At 43.3% G+C, this 19,122-nt stretch overlaps 1 protein-coding gene across 1 annotated transcript in view; it reads left to right on the forward strand.

Annotated features, from left to right (window-relative positions):
- Positions 1–19,122, forward strand: part of LOC115457549 (vigilin-like) — a 100,253-nt gene that overhangs the window by 61,642 nt on the left and 19,489 nt on the right. Inside the window, exons 18-22 of the mRNA XM_030187004.1 lie at positions 854–1,075; positions 1,596–1,814; positions 11,000–11,138; positions 18,392–18,519; positions 18,739–18,843. Coding sequence (XP_030042864.1) covers positions 854–1,075; positions 1,596–1,814; positions 11,000–11,138; positions 18,392–18,519; positions 18,739–18,843 — 813 coding nt within the window. The remainder of the gene's footprint in view (positions 1–853; positions 1,076–1,595; positions 1,815–10,999; positions 11,139–18,391; positions 18,520–18,738; positions 18,844–19,122) is intronic.

The raw sequence follows: 19,122 nt of genomic DNA on the forward strand, positions 1-19,122 counted from the left end.
CTCTTGCTTAGACTATTGCAACTTGTTTCTTACAGGTCTCCCACTTAGCCATCTCTCTCCTCTTCAATCTGTTCAAAATTCTGCTGCACTAATATTCCACCAGTGTCGTTATGCTCATATTAGCCCTCTCCTCAAGTCACTTCACTGGCTTCCTATCCATTTCCGCATCCAGTTCAAACTCCTCTTATTGTGACCTATAAGTGCATTCACTCTGCAGCTCCTCAGTACCTCTCCACTCTCATCTCTCCCTACATTCCTCCCCAGGAACTCCATTCACTGGGTAAATCTCTCTTATCTGCACCCTTCTCCTCCACCGCTAACTCCAGACTCCGTTCCTTTTATCTTGCTGCACCATAGGCATGGAATAGACTTCCTGTGCCGGTTCGTCAAGCTCCATCTCTGACCGTCTTCAAATCTAAGCTAAAAGCCCACCTTTTTGATGCTGCTTTTAACTCCTAACCCTTATTTTATCATCCTTACTTTAATATTCCCTTAGCTCATTTGTCCTAATTAGATTGTAAGCTCTGTCGAGCAGGAACTGTCTCTTTATGTTCAAGTGTACAGCGCTGTGTACGTCTAGTAGCGCTTTAGAAATGATGATTAGTAGTAGTAGTAGTAGGGCCTGCAGTGGAACTCAGAATGGAAGGAGGCAAAAATACTGTACAAAGTGACTCCAGTATAGACCTGCTGTTGGCCAATGTCTCAGCCTTAACTAAAAGCTTTTTTTTTTTTTTCATTTTTTTTAAAGAAGGCAGCTGTGTGAAGCGTGTGATGAGATTTTGTCACCAAGATGTCTGTCTTTTTTTTCTTTTTTTTAATTATGTTGTGTGCTGATGGATGCTTCTCCCCACAGCAAGTCAGCAGTTGCTCAGTAGAGCTCCACGCCAAGCCCGAATATCATAAGTTCCTTATTGGTCGAGGTGGCAGCAATATTCGCAAGGTGCGGGATCGAACTGGTGCACGTATCATCTTCCCGACTGCAGAAGATAAGGACCAGGAGCTCATCACCATCGTGGGAAAGGAGGAGGCAGTGAAGCAGGCGCAGAAGGAGCTAGAGATTCTCATCAAAAATCTGGTAGAGCTTCTCTCTGTCCCCTGATAACAAGTTAATCTGTCTAACAGAGCGGCCAAAAAAAAACCTGTTCTGCGCTGTGATAGATTAATATGTTTATGATAACTAGTAGCTATAATTAGCTGCTTATATAATGTTTAGAACAGCACAGCTTCTCTGTACCTAGTGGTTAGTGCAGCGGACTCTGATCCTGGGGAACTGGGTTCGATTCCCACTGCAGCTCCTTGTGACTCTGGGCAAGTTACTTAACCCTCCATTGTCCCAGGTACAAATAAGTACCTGTATATAATATGTAAACCGCTTTGAATGTAGTTGGAAAAACCACAGAAAGGCAGTATATAAGTCCCATTCCCTTTCCCTTAATGACAGTGATGCTTGTAAAGAACAAAACTGCATTTTGTATTCTGTATTTCAAGTGTATGTAATAAGCACAGATACTATCCTTATACTCAATAAACTTTGAGCTGTGCTAGGTCTTGAACATGCATCTTAGGCTGCAACATTCTCCTTCCCTATATTGCAGGACAACGTGATAGAGGATGCAATGATTGTGGAACCCAAGCACCATCGTCACTTTGTAGCCCGGAGAGGCCAGGTCTTACGGGAGATTGCTGAAGAATATGGTGGGGTCACTGTCAGTTTTCCCAGAACTGGCGTGCAAAGTGACAAGGTCACCCTAAAAGGAGCCAAGGATTGCGTTGAGGCTGCCAAGAGGCGCATTCAGGAGATTATTGAGGACCTGGTAAGCATGTGTGCTGCTGTTCTGAAGTAAATAGATCTGTGTATACACAACAGACCGACATAGTTCACATAGTGTGTCAAAAGGAGACATTCATCTGTCTGGCATTGGAAGGAGGAGGGTCCAGGCAGCACACCAACGTAACTTTATTTGACAGCTTCCAAAAGTGGGGCCGAAGGGGGTGGAGGGAGAGAAGCTGTGTTATGACTGTTTTACTTGGTCCTGATTAGGGTTGAGGTGTGCATTACATTAGATTGGCCATTTCTATCCCACATTAGCCGTGAGGTTTATGACTTACAAATCAGAAACTTGAGAGACAAGAGATGTAATTACATAGCTAGAGATATAGCAATATGAAGCATCACATTCAGGAAAAGTACAGTTTCATTGCTTAAAAATCAGTATGTTTTAAACCTGTAAAATGTATTGAATATTTTCCTGCATTGATAATTATGTTCTGAAATGTATTCTCCTATTTGGCCAGCACATGGTGTTTCTTTGCTGTAAAGCTGTTACAGAGAATTGAGTGTTTTTTCTTTATTGACACAAACAGGAAGCAAGAAGCAGTATATATTTGAAATCTTGTTGACTGGGCTCTGATTGGCCCAGGAGCTCATCTCATTTGGACTTTACTGATTTTGAGTTCAGTCTTAGCCTGGGAAGAAAGAGAGACAGATCTCTTTGCTGAGGCTCGGTGAATTATGTCCTGACATTCCCAGGTACTGTTTAGACAGTATGCAGATGTTTAGTTAGGTTATAATTAATCCATATTTCAGTTACCTGTTATTGTTTGCTGATTGCACATTTTTTGTTCATTGTTTCAGTGTTGACAATAAACCTGTTTAGTTTGTTGACTCTACTGTCTGGACTGATAAAGAATCCTGGTGGTTTATGTGTTGGGTCTGTGAGTGCTTTCTGGGACCTGTGGGACCACTGGGAGTGTGGCTCCAGTAGCCTAGAAATCACTGGGGATAATTTGAGAGCGGGAGACTTGCCCAGAGGCAGTTCTGACCGAGTCGGTGGGAGGAGAGTGCTAGTATAGAGCACGAGCAGCAGGGGCAGGCAGATTTGGGCTGTGCTGGGGATAGACCCTCTAAGTGGCCGTGGGGTAACCCCAGAAGGGTGGCTAGGCATTTTGTGGCAGACCTTGCCCTTTTTTGGTGGCAGCGTAGTGGGATTGTCAGGCTCAGTGTGTGGTGTGAAGGTCACCAGCCACTGAGTGGTTCAGTCTTTTTTTGTCTGTAACCTCCAGACACAGAGCACAGTGAACAAGTGCAGCAGTAACAGGGTCCCTTTTCTGTTTTTTGGGTTTTTTTTTTGTAGTGTTAAGAGATTAGCAGTGTGCTGATGGCGACTGGCATTGGCCAGCAGGCACTGGAGATGCCTGTCCTAACACAAGAGCAACCGGATAACTCCAGCAGGGAGAAGCTGCAGGACTGGCCTGAGTTATCTTGTGGGGAGAATGGACCCCTTATGGGCAGTGGCCTGTGAGTTGGCAGGGCCGGAAGACCTGCTGTGGCGAGAGGAACTGGCAGAGCGATGGCAGGCACGTGAGCGGGAATTCCAGCTGCATAAAATGAAGTTGGAGGTGGAAATGGCTTGTATCCAAAGTTCCAGCCCAACCCCTGCGCCAAAGCCAGAGGCAGAATCCACAGCTCGGATCAGGCCCAACTTCTTTACCCAATTTGATAATGTTCGAGGTGACATCGATGGATATCTAACTGCCTTTGAAAACATTTGCCACCTCAGTGAGATTCCTCAGAAAGAGTGGGTGCACTGTCTGGGAGGAAAACTCACTGGTAGAGCACTTGAGGCATTCCAAGAACTGTCCATGGAGATGTGCTCCCAGTTTGAGGAGGTGCACAAAAGCTTTGTTTGAACGATTAACCCCCCCCCCCCCCCCCCCCCCAACCAGAGACCTATAGACTAAAGTTACAGAATTTGCAAAAGGGGGTGGATGATACGGCTAAGATACCAGCAGCAGCGGTGGCTCAGTGGAGCTGAAGTTAGACACGACTGTTAGGGCAAAGGGAGAACTACAATAATTGATAGAACAGAGGGGAAAGGGATAGCACAAAAGAGAACACTACAAGTATCTTCCAAGGTATTTTGTATACCTGCTAGAGGTACATAGGAACTTATTCGTATGCATCGTTAAAAAGGTGTGTTTTAAGGTCAGTTTTAAATTTATTGTCCCTCCAGTCCAGACAAGTGGGTGCATGCTCTCCTGCCAGCAGATGAAGACAGAGCAGCTGGTTCTATGACATGACCCTAGAAGGGCTGTGTGCAATCCTGAACCAGCCAGTATTTCTCAGTCTCCAGCAGATGGTAGTCAAGAGCCTATGCAACCTATTTCTGGTCTGGAAGGCCGATTTGGTCCTCAGAATTTTTCTAATTCTTGGGGTGAGTTGTAGTTCTGGTTACAAAAAAAAAAAATTACAAGGAGAATTGGAATCTGAACATTGATTTTTGGAAGGGCTTGGAATAGCTGCATGGTTTAAAGAACTTGGTGTTCTGGGTAACTTAGCCCCCCTGAATTGTACCTTGGCCCCTTCCTCTATTTTTAGGATGGGTTCCTTGTGTGGCCCCCAGAGGGTTGGAACAGAAAAGCAAATGAGTTGGAAGAGTAAATAGAAGTGTATTTGGCCTGATCTGAAGAGTCCAGGACCCAGAAAGATTCTTGAGGGAGGATGCAGACAGTGTTAGAGGTCAGCCTCAGTGTGCTTAAGCTCTCAGGTAGACCACGGCAGTCGGTTGCATGGTACCTTCAGCATGGCCATTGACGTGTGGCCTGCGTCTGCAGATGGCTGGTTGTGCTTGCAAGCGGCCAGCACGCCCAGGTCAGTCTCTGGACTTTCTGGGATTTTCAGGGAGTCGCTGTGTCAGTTCTAGTAAGAGCAGGAGAGTGTTTTGGAGGTATCTGTTTCCGGACCTGATTGCATAAGTGGCTGTTTTGGCAGGAAAACCCACAATATATTAGAAGTAACTCTTCAACAGCAACAGACATAGGACCTGCTGGTGTTTACTTTGTCAAATTCGGTGGGGTAAGTTTTGCCCAGTTGTTGTGGGGGGGGGGGGGAGAGGTCTCCTTCATTCTCTCTGGAATTTCTTTTGCTGTGCCAGGCATTCTGTTTAAAGAAAGAAATGCTGGCAGGCAGACGAGGGAAGCTAAAGTTGGCTCTAGACCTGGAGAGTGAGGAGCCCTTTGGGTCTGCAGGTTCAGGGTCTCCAATTGAGGTTTTGGATTCTTGGGATTCCTGGGCAGACCTCTTGGAAGGGAAGCAGAGGTGCCCTTTGGAGTGGATGCAACAGTAGGTTGAGCTCCCCTATCTAATCTTTTGAGTGCTGGAGGTATTAAGGTTATCAGAAGAACAACTGGCAGATGTGAGCAGGGGACACTTTCTAGTGGGAGTTCAGAAGCCAACAAAGACCTTTCCAATGTATCTGGCAATTAGAGATGGTGAATGCAACAATTACTGAATTCAGGGCTTTGGATTAGTAGGTCCATGGTGAGATTATATCTGTTGTCACTCCAAGAAAAAGAAAAGTTCTGCCTTCCTATGGTGGACGCTCAGTTAATACTTGTGAAAGGTGGGTGGCCTTGAAGGATCCTCAGGATTGCCAAATGGAAGCCCTATTAAAGTTTTCCTTTGAGATGTTGGTATTGACAGTGCAGGCTGCAGCATGTGGAGAATGTGTAACCCAGGCTTGTTTTTGCTTTGCAGAACAGTTGCCTGATAACCTGGGATAGGATTCTTTGACTGTGACAACAGAAGTCATTCATCTCATGATATGGGCTGCTTTCTTGGCAAATACCATATATAATGTCATCAGGGCCACTGGTGCTGTTGGTGGCATCAAGGCATGTCCTGTGACTCAGGAGTTGATCAGCAGACATGGCATTAAAGATTTTCTTTAGTTAAATTGCCTTACAAGGGGAGGTTGCTGTTTGGAAAATACTTGGGAAAAGCTGGTAAAAGATCTGGGGGAATCGAAGGTTCTACTCAGCATACAATGAGGTCCAGTCAATAGTTGAAAAACTTGTGTTTTTGGCATAGGGGTTAGGGCTGTGTGTCCTGAATGCAGGGGACTTGGGTTTGATTCCCACTATGGGGTTTAGGGTTACTGCTTTGTGTGGATAAACGTGTGGATAAAGGTGAGCCGGTTGATGTAGTGTATCTAGATTTTCAGAAAACCTTTTGATAAAGTTCCTAATGAGAGACTCCTGAGAAAATTAGTCATGGGATAGGAGGCAAGGTTCTGGTGTGGATTAGGAATTGGTTATTGAACAGAAAACAGAGGGTATGGTTAAATGTTCATTTCTCTCAATGGAGGAGGTGAACAATGGAGTGCCGCAGGAATCTGTACTGGTACCAGTGCTATTTAACATATTTATAAATGATATGGAAATCGGAACGGCGAGTGAGGTGATTAAATTTGCAGATGATAGAAAACTATTCAAGGTTGTTAAAACACATGTGGACTGTGAAATATTGCAGGAAGACCTTAGGAAATTGGAAGACTGGGCATCCAAATGGCAGATGAATTTAATGTGGACAAATGCAAGGTGATGCACATTGGAAAGAATAATCCGAATCATAATTGCCTGATGCTAGGGTCCACCTTGGGGGTCAGCACTCAAGAAAAAGATCTGAGTGTCATTGTAGATAATACGCTGAAATCTTCTGCTCAGTGTGCGGCGGTGGCCAAAAAAGCAACCAGAATAATAGGAATTATTAGGAAAGGGGTGGTGAATAAGACTGAAAATACTATAATACCTCTGTATCAGTCCATGGTGCGACCGCACCTTGAGTATTGTGTTCAGTTCTGGTTGCCATATCTCAAAAAAGATACAGCGGAATTAGAAAAGGTTCAAAGAAGAGCGACCAAAAGGGGATGGAACTCATCTCATATGAGGAAAGGCTAAAGAGGTTAGGGCTCTTCAGCTTTGAAAAGAGACAGATGAGGGGAGATATGATTGAGGTCTACAAAATTCTGAGTGGTATAGAACGAGTAGAAGTAAATTGATATTTTACTTGTTCCAAAAGTACAAACACTAGGGGACACTGAAGGAAGTTACATGGAAATACTTTTAAAACAAATTGGAGGAAATATTTTTTCACTCAACGAATAGTTAAGCTCTGGAACTCTTTGCCGGAGGATGTGGTAACAGTGGTTAGTTTATCTGGGTTTAAAAAATGTTTGGACAAATTCCCGGAGGAAAAGTCCATAGTCTGCTATTGAGACAGACATGGAAAGCAACTGCTTGCCCTGGGATTTTGTAGTATGTTGCCTTGATTTGGGTTTGTGCCAGGTACTTGTGACCTGGCTTGGCTACTGTTTGGAAAACAGGATACTGGGCTAGATGGGACCATTGGTCTGACCCAGATGGCTACTCTTATGTTCTTATGTAATTTGTTTACTCTTTAAACGGAGGAAAAAAGACCTCAGAAATCACAGCAGAATAGAAATAATATCTGCTCATAGTCCATTTTTCATTCATTGGCCTTAAAAAATTAAAAAAAAATAAAAATCATTGGTTCCCAGGCTTCCAGAGGGACCAGTCTTGTTTTTATCCCAGACAGCAGCCTCAAAAGGTTTGATTTAGGGAGGCAAGAAGATACCGTCCAGATAGTGTTAGTGGTTCGCAGAGAAGTAGGTTCTGGAACCAGTGGCTAGTCTTTTTGAGGTGGTCAAGGCCGTCTGGAGGTTTCTGGACCTGTCGATTGAAAGTGTCGGGACCCATGCTCCAGTAGTTTCCATGGGAGGGAGGGGAGTCATTTAAGACTTTTCCATTACGTAACTGCCAACTATTCCAGAACCTGTGGGATAGTTGTGTCCATCAATCAGCAGGTGGAAATAGAACTGAATACTGATTGGAGACATGTCTTTCTTAGCATCCAGTCCAGCCCCTCAGTATTTTATATCTCCAGCAGGTGAATGGACACACACTTTTCATCCTCTGGTTGTGAGTGATTTGCTCCTGGTCCAGTTGCTTAACTGATCCCTAGTTGAGCTTTGCAGATGGCTTGAGTCTTCAGAGTCATATCTGGAGGTTTTCAGATCCCTGTCTCTGTTGCCTCATGAATTTACTTCTTCCCTCACTTCACCTCTCCCCTGTTTCCTGTGGAGTTCTCCTTTCCAGCACAACAACCTTAAAAAAAAAACCAAAATGCTGGAGAGCGTGGGACAGAGCATCAGGCCTGTGGGAGGACATCTTCAGGAGGAGTGGGCCAACAAAATCAGGTTGGACCAGTGGGTTCTGGATATTCTTACAGAAGGTTACAAGTTGGAGTTCTCCCACCTGGTTGCTCCCTCTTCATGCAGTCTCCTTGTCAAAAGGGAAGCAAGGCGGTCAAGGTTCAGGCCGCTCTGTTCACCCTGCTTTCTCTCTTGCTGTTGTTCGTTCACTGGTACTCAGCCTAGTCATCACACACATTGATTACTGTAACTCTTCTCCTTTCTGTCCTTAAGCGGCTCCAACTTGTCCAATCCACCGTAATTCGTCTATTACACCGTTGAAAACATTTTTATCGTGTTACACCGCTTCTTTGGTTAGAACATTGATTGCCCCTCCCTGCTCAAATTCAGTATAAACTTTGCATTCTTGTCTTTAAATTGCAATTCCCCATAGCACCCGACTATTTATCTCGCCTTTTTTATACCCTACGTTCCCGCTAGGTCACTCCATTCCTCTGTATCTAGATCACTTTGGCTATTCCCCTCCTCCTGTCATCCACTTTGACATCACTCACTCCACTGCTATTAGTTATGCCAGACTACGGCTCTGGAACTCACTCCCTATACATCTTAGTCAGGATGCCTCCTATGTAAAACTCAAAGTAGTCCCAAAAACCTACCTTTTTGAGATTGCATACTCCACCAGTCATTAATCATGTGTGCTACTTTCATTTATTGTAAACTGCATAGAAGCCAACCTTGGCCTTTTGCAGTATATGAAGAAATTGTAGATACATAAATAGGTATCAGCTCAGTTTTCAGTTCTTTGTCTCCACCTGCTGCTTGATGGATACAACTATCCCACAGGTTCCAGAATAATGGGAAGGACTAATGGAAAGATTTATCAGGTAAGACCTAATTTCGCCTTACTGTATTTTATTCCTGTGCCAAAACTCATGGACTTTGCTTCTAGTATTGTGGATGGTAGGAGGAATAAGTTACAGACGTGATTACATCTCCGGGATGTCAGAAGGGTGTTGTTGTATTTCAAAAGGATGGAGGAGTTCATTGTTCAGATAGTTGTCCTGTTCAGAGGACCAAAAGAAGAGAGAGGTGGCACCAAAGGTGATGAAAGAGCAATGGATTAGAGAGGTTATCACTTTGACGTATATACTTGTCATTCGGTCCCATCAGTTCTCAAGGCACATTCAACCAGGGAGCTCTTGAGAGGAATGTAGCCTTATTCCACCTCAGGGTGGCTGGTTGGTCATTCATGCATGTGTTTGTGAAGCACTATCGTAGTGGTTCTCAACTCTATCCTCTGGGTACACCTACGCAATCAGATTTTCAGGATGCTCACAATGCATATGCACGAGATGGATTTACATGCACTGCTTCCTTGGTATGTAAATATATCTTGTACATATTCATTGTGGATATCCTGAAAACTTTACTGGCTGGGTATTCCCCAAGGACTGGATTGAGAAGCACTGCACCGTTGGATAGATATTCAGACTCATCAAGAGTAGTGTTAGTGGGATTAGTGGTGGCCCATTCATAGATGATACTGCTTTGGTAGTTTCGTGAATCTAGACTAGACTGGAGGGAATACAGAGGAATGAGAAATTAGGTCTTGCCTGCTAATCTTCTTGCCTTTAGTCCCTCTAAACCAGTCTAGAATCCACCCTTAATTAGTACATTCATAGGTTTAAATAATTAGTACTGCTTGAAGAGTAAAAGCAGAACATTCTGAGCTAAAACTGTTTTCTCTTATTTTATTGGGCTAAATGTTCTCAGTTTGAAGATTGTTCCTTAGTTATTAGGGGGTTTCTTTGATAAGGAAATGCTGGCTGGCTGCGGACTGCATGGTATATTTATAGGATTACTTTGAAGCTGGAAGTTCTCAGTCTTTATCTGCAGATGAGAGTGTGTAAACCCATGGGTCTGGATTGATCTGGAGGGACTAAAGAAAAGAAAATTAGCAAGTAAGACCTAATTTCTCCATAGTTCCCAAGGGACTGACAGCCATTTGACCAGAGTCTAGGTGACTTCTTGGGTCGAGTTGTACTTCATTTCTTCCACGGAAATTTGTAGGGTAGTCATATGACTGTTTTTGCACATATTCTCAAGGCTTTACGGTTATACATTGAGGACACCACTTTTTTAAAGGGAGGGGAGGGGAAGGACATGCCCATACTGGTCTGGTGGATAAAAAAATATGGTCTTACCTGCTATTTTTCTTTCCACAAGGCCTACCAGACCAATCCACACACTTGGGTTTGCCCCCCTTACTAGTAGACGGAGATAGAACAGATAGAGGGCACCATGCAGACTACAGCTCGTCAGTATTTCTATAACAAAGCAACGTCATACCTCCCCTGGTCCCCCTGTATCCATTCTCCATGCCTGGGAAGGAGAATCAACAAGAACAACCATAACAAATGTATCAGTGGACCAAACAAATTGGCAGTTCTCTGGACTGGACTGTTAGGACTCAAAGAAAAGAAAATTAACAGGAAAAAGCTTTTTTTTTTCTTGTAACAAGACACCTATTAAAAAAAAATTCAAAGGGATGCCTATTCTTTAAATCAGTATAGGTGTGTATGTGTGCCTTTAAAAAAAAACAGGCTCCTAGGATAATCCTAAGTAAATACACATGCTCCTGCATCAAGTTGTACTAGCTCGGAGGCACATGCAGTTTTCTGCATGTACTCTGTGCAGCTATGCATGTATTATAAAATGTGTGTACCTCACAGCTCCACCCCCAGGAGCGCCATGCAAAAATACATGTGCACTTGTCAGTGTGCGTACTTACATGTGTGTATACATTTCTGCAGTTATAGAGCAATCATTTTCTGTGTGTAAAACGTGCTTTTACATTCAGAAAATACTTCATAAAATTATCCTAAAATGACTGGCTTCAGATCATATGGAGTTGGTGGCAGAACCAATATTAGAGCCTTGACTGTGGTGTGCAGTTGACCTCTTGCTCGCTGTCCTTGCCATAGGAGGCTCAGGTGGTGGTGGAGTGTGTGATCCTGCAGAAGTTCCATCGGGCTGTCATGGGGGTGAAGGGCTGCAAAGTGCAACAGATCACTCGAGACTACGATGTACAGATCAAGTTTCCTGAGCGGGAGGACAACCCAGGTGAGATGCTTTAGCTGGGGAGGCCCTGTTTCTTCTGCAGATGCAGACACAGAGGCACATGGGTGCATGATGATGTCTGATGATGTGTCACTTTTAAATCTTTCAGTGCATCTCATTCTGATCTACTGTGATTGTCACATGTGACAATGACATTAAATAAACTAATCAGATAGTTGCAGGCAAATCACTACTACTACTACTTAACATTTCTAAAGCGCTACTAGGGTTACGCAGCGCTGTACAATTTAACATAAAAGGACAGTCCCTGCTCAAAGAGCTTACAATCTAAAGGACAAATGTACAGTCAGTCAAGTAGGGGCAGTCAAATTGGGGCAGTCTAGATTTCCTGAAAGGTATAAAGGTTAGGTGCCAAAAGCAACATTGAAGAGGTGGGCTTTGAGCAAGGATTTGAAGATGGGTAGGGAGGGGGCTTGGCGTAAGGGCTCAGGAAGTTTATTCCAAGCATAGGGTGAGGCGAGGCAGAATGGGCGGAGCCTGGAGTTGGCGGTGGTGGATAGAGTGGTATTGCTTACCTGTAATGGAAGCTTTCCATAGACAGCTGAGTGATATCTGGAGGTTCCAAGATTAGATATATGCTTTCTTAAATCCTAGTAAAGCCCCTCCCTGGGGGCCTTCAAGAATGTGGTGTAACTTCCTTTAAAGTAGCTCTGCATTTATAATGTAGCTGAATGTTTCATCAGAAGGATTGGTAACTGTGGTTGCATTCCCTTCAACTTTGTCTACGCAGAACCTCTGTTGCAGGTAAACAATACCACTTTCTCTGTTGACAAGCAAGGGAGATGCACCCAAACAACTGGGTGACAACAAAGCTGAGGGTTGCTTGAAATGTCCATAAATTTCAGCCTGGAGGTAATTTGGGTGGAGCTGTTGATGAAAGGTGTAGTTATGTGATTATGTAAGATGGTCTGCCCAAAAATACTTCCCAACTGTGATATGTCCTAACAGTAGTGCCTAGTGAAGAAGATAGGAAAAAATGACCAAGTGACAGTTTTACATATCTCCTTAAAGGGGACCGAGTTGAGATTGGCTTTGGATGTCACTTTTGCTCGGAGACAGATGCCAATGCAGTCTGAAGATGGAACTCCTGCCTTGTAGTAACAAAAATCGGGTCAGTCTGATTCTCATTGCGAAAGTACGCACTTATTTATCGAAATTCCAGAATTGTTTGGATTAAAGGAGACTAACAACCGTGCACATTTTCTGTTTTTATTTTAGTTAGTTTTTTTTTTTTTTTTAATTTTTAAGTGGCTTTGAGATAGTAGATCAAACGTGCCTTTGCAGTCCTGCAAAGTCTTGCAGAAGGGTACTCTGGTCAAGTGAAAGCGACTGTTGGGTTCCAGGAAGCATTCTACTTCTGTAGTGTATGTTCGGGTCTGGCATGTTTTTGAGGATTGGTGAAACGATTCTAATTGCGTCTCTCAAGGCATCCTTGCCGCAGATTTTGGAGTTTTTCCAGGATGGCCTGGAGAAAGGCCTTTTGGCTTCCTTATGGGTTCAGGTGATGGCTCTGTCTTCTTTCCGGGGCTTGATTCAGGGCAAGTGCTTGTCATTTCATACGGATGTTGCTCGTCTGCTTCGTCCTCTGTTCTGCTCGTCTCTCCCACCCCCCCCCCCCCCCCCCCCCCCCCCCCCCCAAGATTTGAATCTGGTGTTGTCGGTTTTGGTTTTTCTTCCATTTGAACCATTGAGGGATTGTTCGATAAAGGATCTTACCTTAAAGACAGTCTTCTTGGTGGCTAGGCTATCACTTTGGCATGTCTTATTTTGGAGCTGCAGGCTCTCTCAAGCAGGGAGCCTTTCCTGGTGTTTTCTAAGGAAAGAGTTCTTCGGCCTGTACCATCTTTCCTCCCTAAGGTCATCTCTGCATTTCATGTCAATCAGTCCATTTTGCTGTCGGTGTTGGGAGGCCGCGATGGTACGGTGGTGCAGTGGAACTTGAGAAAGTTGGATGTTCATCTTTATCTACAGAGTACGCAGGAATTTTGTTGTTCAGATTGTCTGTTCTGTTTGGTGGTAGCCGAAGAGGTGAAGCAGTTTCTAAGGCCATGATTGCTCACTGGATTATGGAAATGGTGATGTTGATTTATCTTTTAAAGAAGCCCTACCTGTGTGCCTTAAGGCCCGTTTCAGAAGGGGGCAGACCACCTCATGGGCTGAACGTTCCCTGGTTCCACCTCTGGATATTTGTAAGGCGGCAGTGTGATGGTCTTTGCATACCTTTGTGTGTCACTATCGACTGGATTTGCAGGCATGTTAGGATGCGTCTTTTGGAGCATGTGTAATGCAGATGGGACTGGCAGGGTCCCATCTATAAATCACTGCTTTGGTACTTTCCATTCGTCTGTGCTGGGCTGGAGGGACTCTAAGAAGGAAAAAGGTCTTACCTGCAAATTTTCTTTTTTATTTATTCCCTCCAGACTGGCACAAAAACCCACTCTTGGATGAATTATTCTGCGTGTTAGGGCTTTGGACATATTTTAAATTGTCGGGAGTTCTCTCTCTAGTTGCTGCTGCGAGGGGTGGTGACTGTTAGGTTGTGGTGCTACTACTTTCTTGTTCAAAAAAAAAAAAAGAAAAGTTTCCTTTTCCAAGCGACGGGGAGTTCATGTGTTTGGGCATGGGCAGCAGCATATGGTCCTCTGGGTTAGCTGGTAGACCATTCAGCTCTGAGAAGGTTTTCAAGGTTTCCCCAATGAATATGCATGAGTTCTGTCTGCATGCATTGCCTCCATTATATGCAAATAGATCTCATGCATATTCATTGGGGAAAATCCTGAAAACACGACCTGGCGAGGGCCAAGGTTGGATACCCCTGCTCTTGAGGGACTGCAGAGCCCACGTATAGGTTACTTAGAAGTCAGTGGTTCTCAGTCTCCACCTGCTGGTAGAGGTGCATAACCCATTCGTATGTTCTGGTCTGGAGGGACTAAAAGGTAAGACCTAATTTCTCCTTGTTGTTTTTTTTTGGATGCCCACAGGATGTCTAACATGCCCTGGGATACAAAAAGGTTTGACGTCACTTTCTTTTTAATATTTATTCAGTTAAGGGCAGGAATTTCAGTTGGGATAGAGCATGTGGCCGTTGTACTGCGTTGTCAGTGTTGATTGGATGCTAAGATGCATTGGACAATCCTCAGCTAAGCTTATGAGCCCAGGGAACCAAGCTTAATGAGACCAGAAAGAAGCTCCGAGAATGATATGGGCCTGGACTTTCAAGATTTTCTGAATGACTCTGAAAATGAGAGAAATTGGAGGGAACGTGTAGAAGAGGCCTGACTTCTAGGGAAAAACAAAACCATGATGCTGTTCACTCTTGCTGGCCACTTGGAACATAAAAACATGCTCTTTTATTTTGTGCTGAGTTGCAGACAGATAGTCAACATACTGCATTGACTGAAAATGATCTGCAGCATAGAGTCTGCAAGGGAACATTTGTGAGGATCTAGGTTCCAGCTCAACTTGTTTGCTAATTGATTGAGGTCTCCTGGATTGTAAACTGCTTGAAGAGTTGCCTTCGTGGAAAGTGCAAATTCCAAATATTGATGTTTCTCAACAGAGTGACACAGAGCCCCTGTGTTTGTTGATGTAGAACATCGCAAGTTGGTTGTCAATATGAATGAACATAGTTTTCCCTAGGAGCCATTGCCAAGGTGCCCCAAAGACCGTAAAAGACTGCTTGCGGCTCTAATAAATTAATATGGAGGATTCTCTCCCTCTTAGTTGAAAAACCTTGTGTATGAAGGTGGAGGAAATGCACTCCTGCCTCATCATTGATGCATCTGTTGTCAGAATGACATTATGGAGAGTCTACTGAAAAGTGTTTCCTGTCTGTAGTTTGGCTTGTACCTTGCACTAATGAAGTCACTTTGTTCACTGTAACACGAATCCTTGCTGATAATTGGTGCTGAAGATAGGACCATTGGAATTTGATGCCATTGTGGTAGTTTCATGAACAGGCAAGCTAGTGGAAGAATGTGGATAGTGATTGTTATGTGACTTAATATGCAGAGAATTTTATTTGTTGCATTTGTATCCCACATTTTCCCACCTATTTGCAGGCTCAATGTGGCTTACATACGACCGTAACGGCGCTCGCCGGTTCCGGTATAACAAATACAGGGTGTAATAGTGGTAGGATAAGGTTCATATACGGTAGCTACATTGGGGGAACATAGGATAGGAAGAGGGAGAGTTGGATTGTGTCCATTACGATCTTTGGTTTTGTTGTGTTGCAGGTGCTTAGGTTCTTATGTTGGGTTGGTGGGGTATGCCTTTCTGAACAGGTTTGTTTTTAGTTCTTTCCGAAATTTTAGGTGGTCGTACGTTTTTACTATTTTTGGCAGTGCGTTCCATAGTTGAACGCTTAAATAGGAGAAGCTGGATACATACATTGATTTATATTTGAGTCCTTTGCAGTAGTTGAATGTACAGGTGATATTTGAAGAATACGTGTGCTGGTGTTCTTTGATGATTGGCAGGCAGAATCATTTCCCTATTTAATTGCTGTATGGGTGCCTATAAACTGAAAACCATAGGTGGGAACTAGGGAGGACTTTCCAGGTTTATTCAGAAGCCCAACTGCTGGAGAATTTTCATGGTCTCTTGAAGGGACCCCTGAGCCGGGTAGTTGGTGCTAAGATGAGTATATCTTCTAAATAAGGGAATATGAAGAGTCCTTGCTTCTGCAAATGAGTGAACACTACTGCCAGGCACTTTATGAATATCCCGGGTGCTAAAAAGAGACAGAAATACCCAGTTCTGGAAATGCTGATTTTGAATGTGGAATCTCCAATGGAAGAGGTCTATTGGGATACGAGTATGGGCATCTTTCAAGTTCAGAGAGACTAATCAATCATTTTGAGTCAGGAGTGATAGATACTTGCCAGTGAGTTAATTTTGAACATTTTTAAAGAAGATATTGAAGTTCTTGTGGTCTGGTATTGGTCAAAGTCCCCACAATTTTGGGATAATAAGGAAGTAATGGAATAAAATCATTGACCTCTCTTGAGCTGGCACCTCTTCTTCAACTGCTTGGGCCTGCACCAAGAATTGAAGTTCGGATTTCAAGGACTGAAAGATAATTATGAGTAAGCAAACTGCCCCATGGTATACTTTATTCTTTGGTGTTGCAGAGGTGCCAGTTACAGCACCATGAATGCCAATAGCGTAAGACATGTACTGCGTATAAGTTCTCAGCATTTGTGTACAAGCAATTAAATTCAAACAGCTAAAAAGGACTACTTTTCAGAACAAATTATGCAGGCCTCTCACCTGCATTATATAAGAGATTTTCTTCTTTGTCAAACCATCAGGTTTTTTTTAATTAGCCCCTGCCACTCAGAATCTTGCTGATCACTTTTCCACTAATACTTCAGTTGTCTTTGTTCTCTGTCTCCTCTGCAGTGAACATTTTTGGAGATAGCACCATCCCAACTGGTTCATTTTCATCATTTGTTCCTTCCTTCCTTCATAGTCAGATTTGGGGAGGTCGTTGGCCTCTCTGAAGGCTACTACTACAACCCTGCATGATCCTATTCCATCTAGTTTAGTTAAATGTTTTTCTTCCACACTTTTACAATTCTTGCATATGTTGGCTGTGGAGGGTTTGGAAAGAAGTTTGCTTCTTTTGTTATGAAAGAGGACCTCTATCCTTCCCATTAGACGTATGTTTAGAAACATCTCTATCAATTTTTAAGAAATCCATTAGAGGCTCTATTATTTCCAGTTGCCTTTGGTAGCTGATTTTGTGTTCCCTGATTCGCTGTGCCCAGGGAGACACATGTGTGGGCTTTCCTGTATCTGCTAATATATTACGTGTATGCTTTTCTTTTCCTTATCTTTCCTGTCTGATGGCGTTCTTTTCTTTTAAAATTATTTTATTATTAATATTATTGTTAACCGCTTAGATTGTTTTATGAGCAGTATATCAAATTTTAAATGAACTTGGATGTTTAGAGGGGTTAATTTGAGGAAAAATGTTTGGAATTGAGTTTATATCCCTGATGCCAGAGTCTGAGAGCCTAACAGTCTGTTAACTTTGCCATTCTTGTTTGAAGAACCTGAGTCTTCCTCCTACAAACAGGTAGTCAAAAAGTAGGTACAGATGGTGGTTAGCAGCAATAGCATTACCTTTTTGCTTCTTCTCATGTGGTCTCTGTCATTGTTGATATGCTTGTGTACTTTGGCAACAGATGGTTATGTGGTTGATACCATCTGCGCAATTAGAATGGCTGAAGATATTGCAGTTGGGATTGTCTTCAGTAAAGCAATGTTCTTTGAGTAGAGGAGAACTGGCCAGCTGGTTGTGTAGAACAGTCCCTTATCAAAGAGACTTGAATCTTCTCGTCAAATAAGTTACTCCCTTGAATGTGGGGTTTCAAACGGTCATGCAGATTGTCCCTCAGGCCTGATGCTCTGAACCATGCCATTCTGCATGCTGCTACTACTTAGGCTGCTGTCATTGGGCTCGTATGTAGACTGTATAAAGTAGAACTGAACTTTTTCCAGATATGAAAAGGGGATGCGAATTGTGTAGTGATCTCTAGGAATGCACTCAACATAAGAAGCTGTTGAAGCAGCAGTGTTGGTACTTCATAATTGATGGGAACTGATTTTTAGATTTAGCATAGCACTTGGCATTGCACTTCAGAAAACCTTTCTACCCAGTATATCTAGAATTTTGGGTTCTCAACCTGGTGAAGCATTAACATAAACTTTAGGTGTCTTCTTCTTTCGGAAGCCATCTACCACAACAGATTAATGAGGAAGTTGGGTGTGATCATGTTTCAGAGCTCACTGTATTCTATATTTTAGGTCTAGTCCTTTAGAGGTTGAGTTGAGAGAGGGGTCTATCAGATCTTTAGTTAGAGATCCAGAAAGAGTCAATATTGATCTCTTTTTACATATTAACAGATTGCAGGATTTAGTTGAAGTCCTGTTTGCTGGGAGGTGTCTCGGTGCAAGGGAGAGCAATTTTAGAAAATTTCTGAAATTTTGAATATGAAGTATCTTTGGGTTGAGCTTTGAGTTCAATATCCTCGACAGATATTATATAGTCCGAGCATGTCTTGGAGGTCCCCTAGCCAGTTGGATTTTAAGGATATCCACAATGAATATGCACGAGAGAGTTGCATGCACTGCCTGCAATGAGAGCTTATTTGGGATGTTGTCTATAGACTGATTAGTAACACACTCTTTAATGCTCTGTTTTAATTGCGCCTCTCTCCCAACAGGTTCAGAAGTGCACCTTCAGGAAAATGGCGACATCAGCTTGGAGTCTGAGCAAACACCCCGGAAGTGCGACATCATTCATATCTCAGGGCGAAAGGAGAAGTGCGAGGGAGCCCATGCAGCACTTCTGGTAAGTTAGGGGAAGATGAGGAGACTTTTTTTTGCCAATATGACTTTAAATTCTGCAGCAGTGTTTTTAATGGATCTTCTTGAAAAGCTTGTATGGATCCTGCATGAACTGATAGCCTAACCCAGACTGTTGCTGTGCAGTGTTTCTCCCCACGCATTCCTGTAAGTGGAAAATCCTAAAAAAAAGCATACACTTATCATAAGTTGCTTTTTCTCTCAGGCACTTGTCCCACTCACTGTCAGTGTGGATGTCCCCTTTGACCTTCACCGTTATATTATTGGACAGAAAGGAGCTGGCATTCGCAAGATGATGGAGGAATATGAGGTATATTATGTCTGTGGCACTCAGTGTCCTGTTTGCCCTCACAGTGCTACACATTCTCAACTTATTACAAGCAAAGAGTCACTTCCAAGGTGGCAATGCTAGAATATATCTGGTCTGGGGAGCAGGGATAAGGACCAGTCTTATTACCAAATAATTGGTAACCTGAAGCAAAGAGATGTAAGATGACTTACAAACAGTCCAGGGTACAATAGGATTTTGAGTCCTGGAGCTGGCCTGGTATCTCAGTTGCAGTGGTGCATAGTGCCACGTGGAAGATCT

This window comes from Microcaecilia unicolor, chromosome 14 (genome assembly GCF_901765095.1).
Source record: "Microcaecilia unicolor chromosome 14, aMicUni1.1, whole genome shotgun sequence".
NCBI lineage: Eukaryota > Metazoa > Chordata > Amphibia > Gymnophiona > Siphonopidae > Microcaecilia > Microcaecilia unicolor.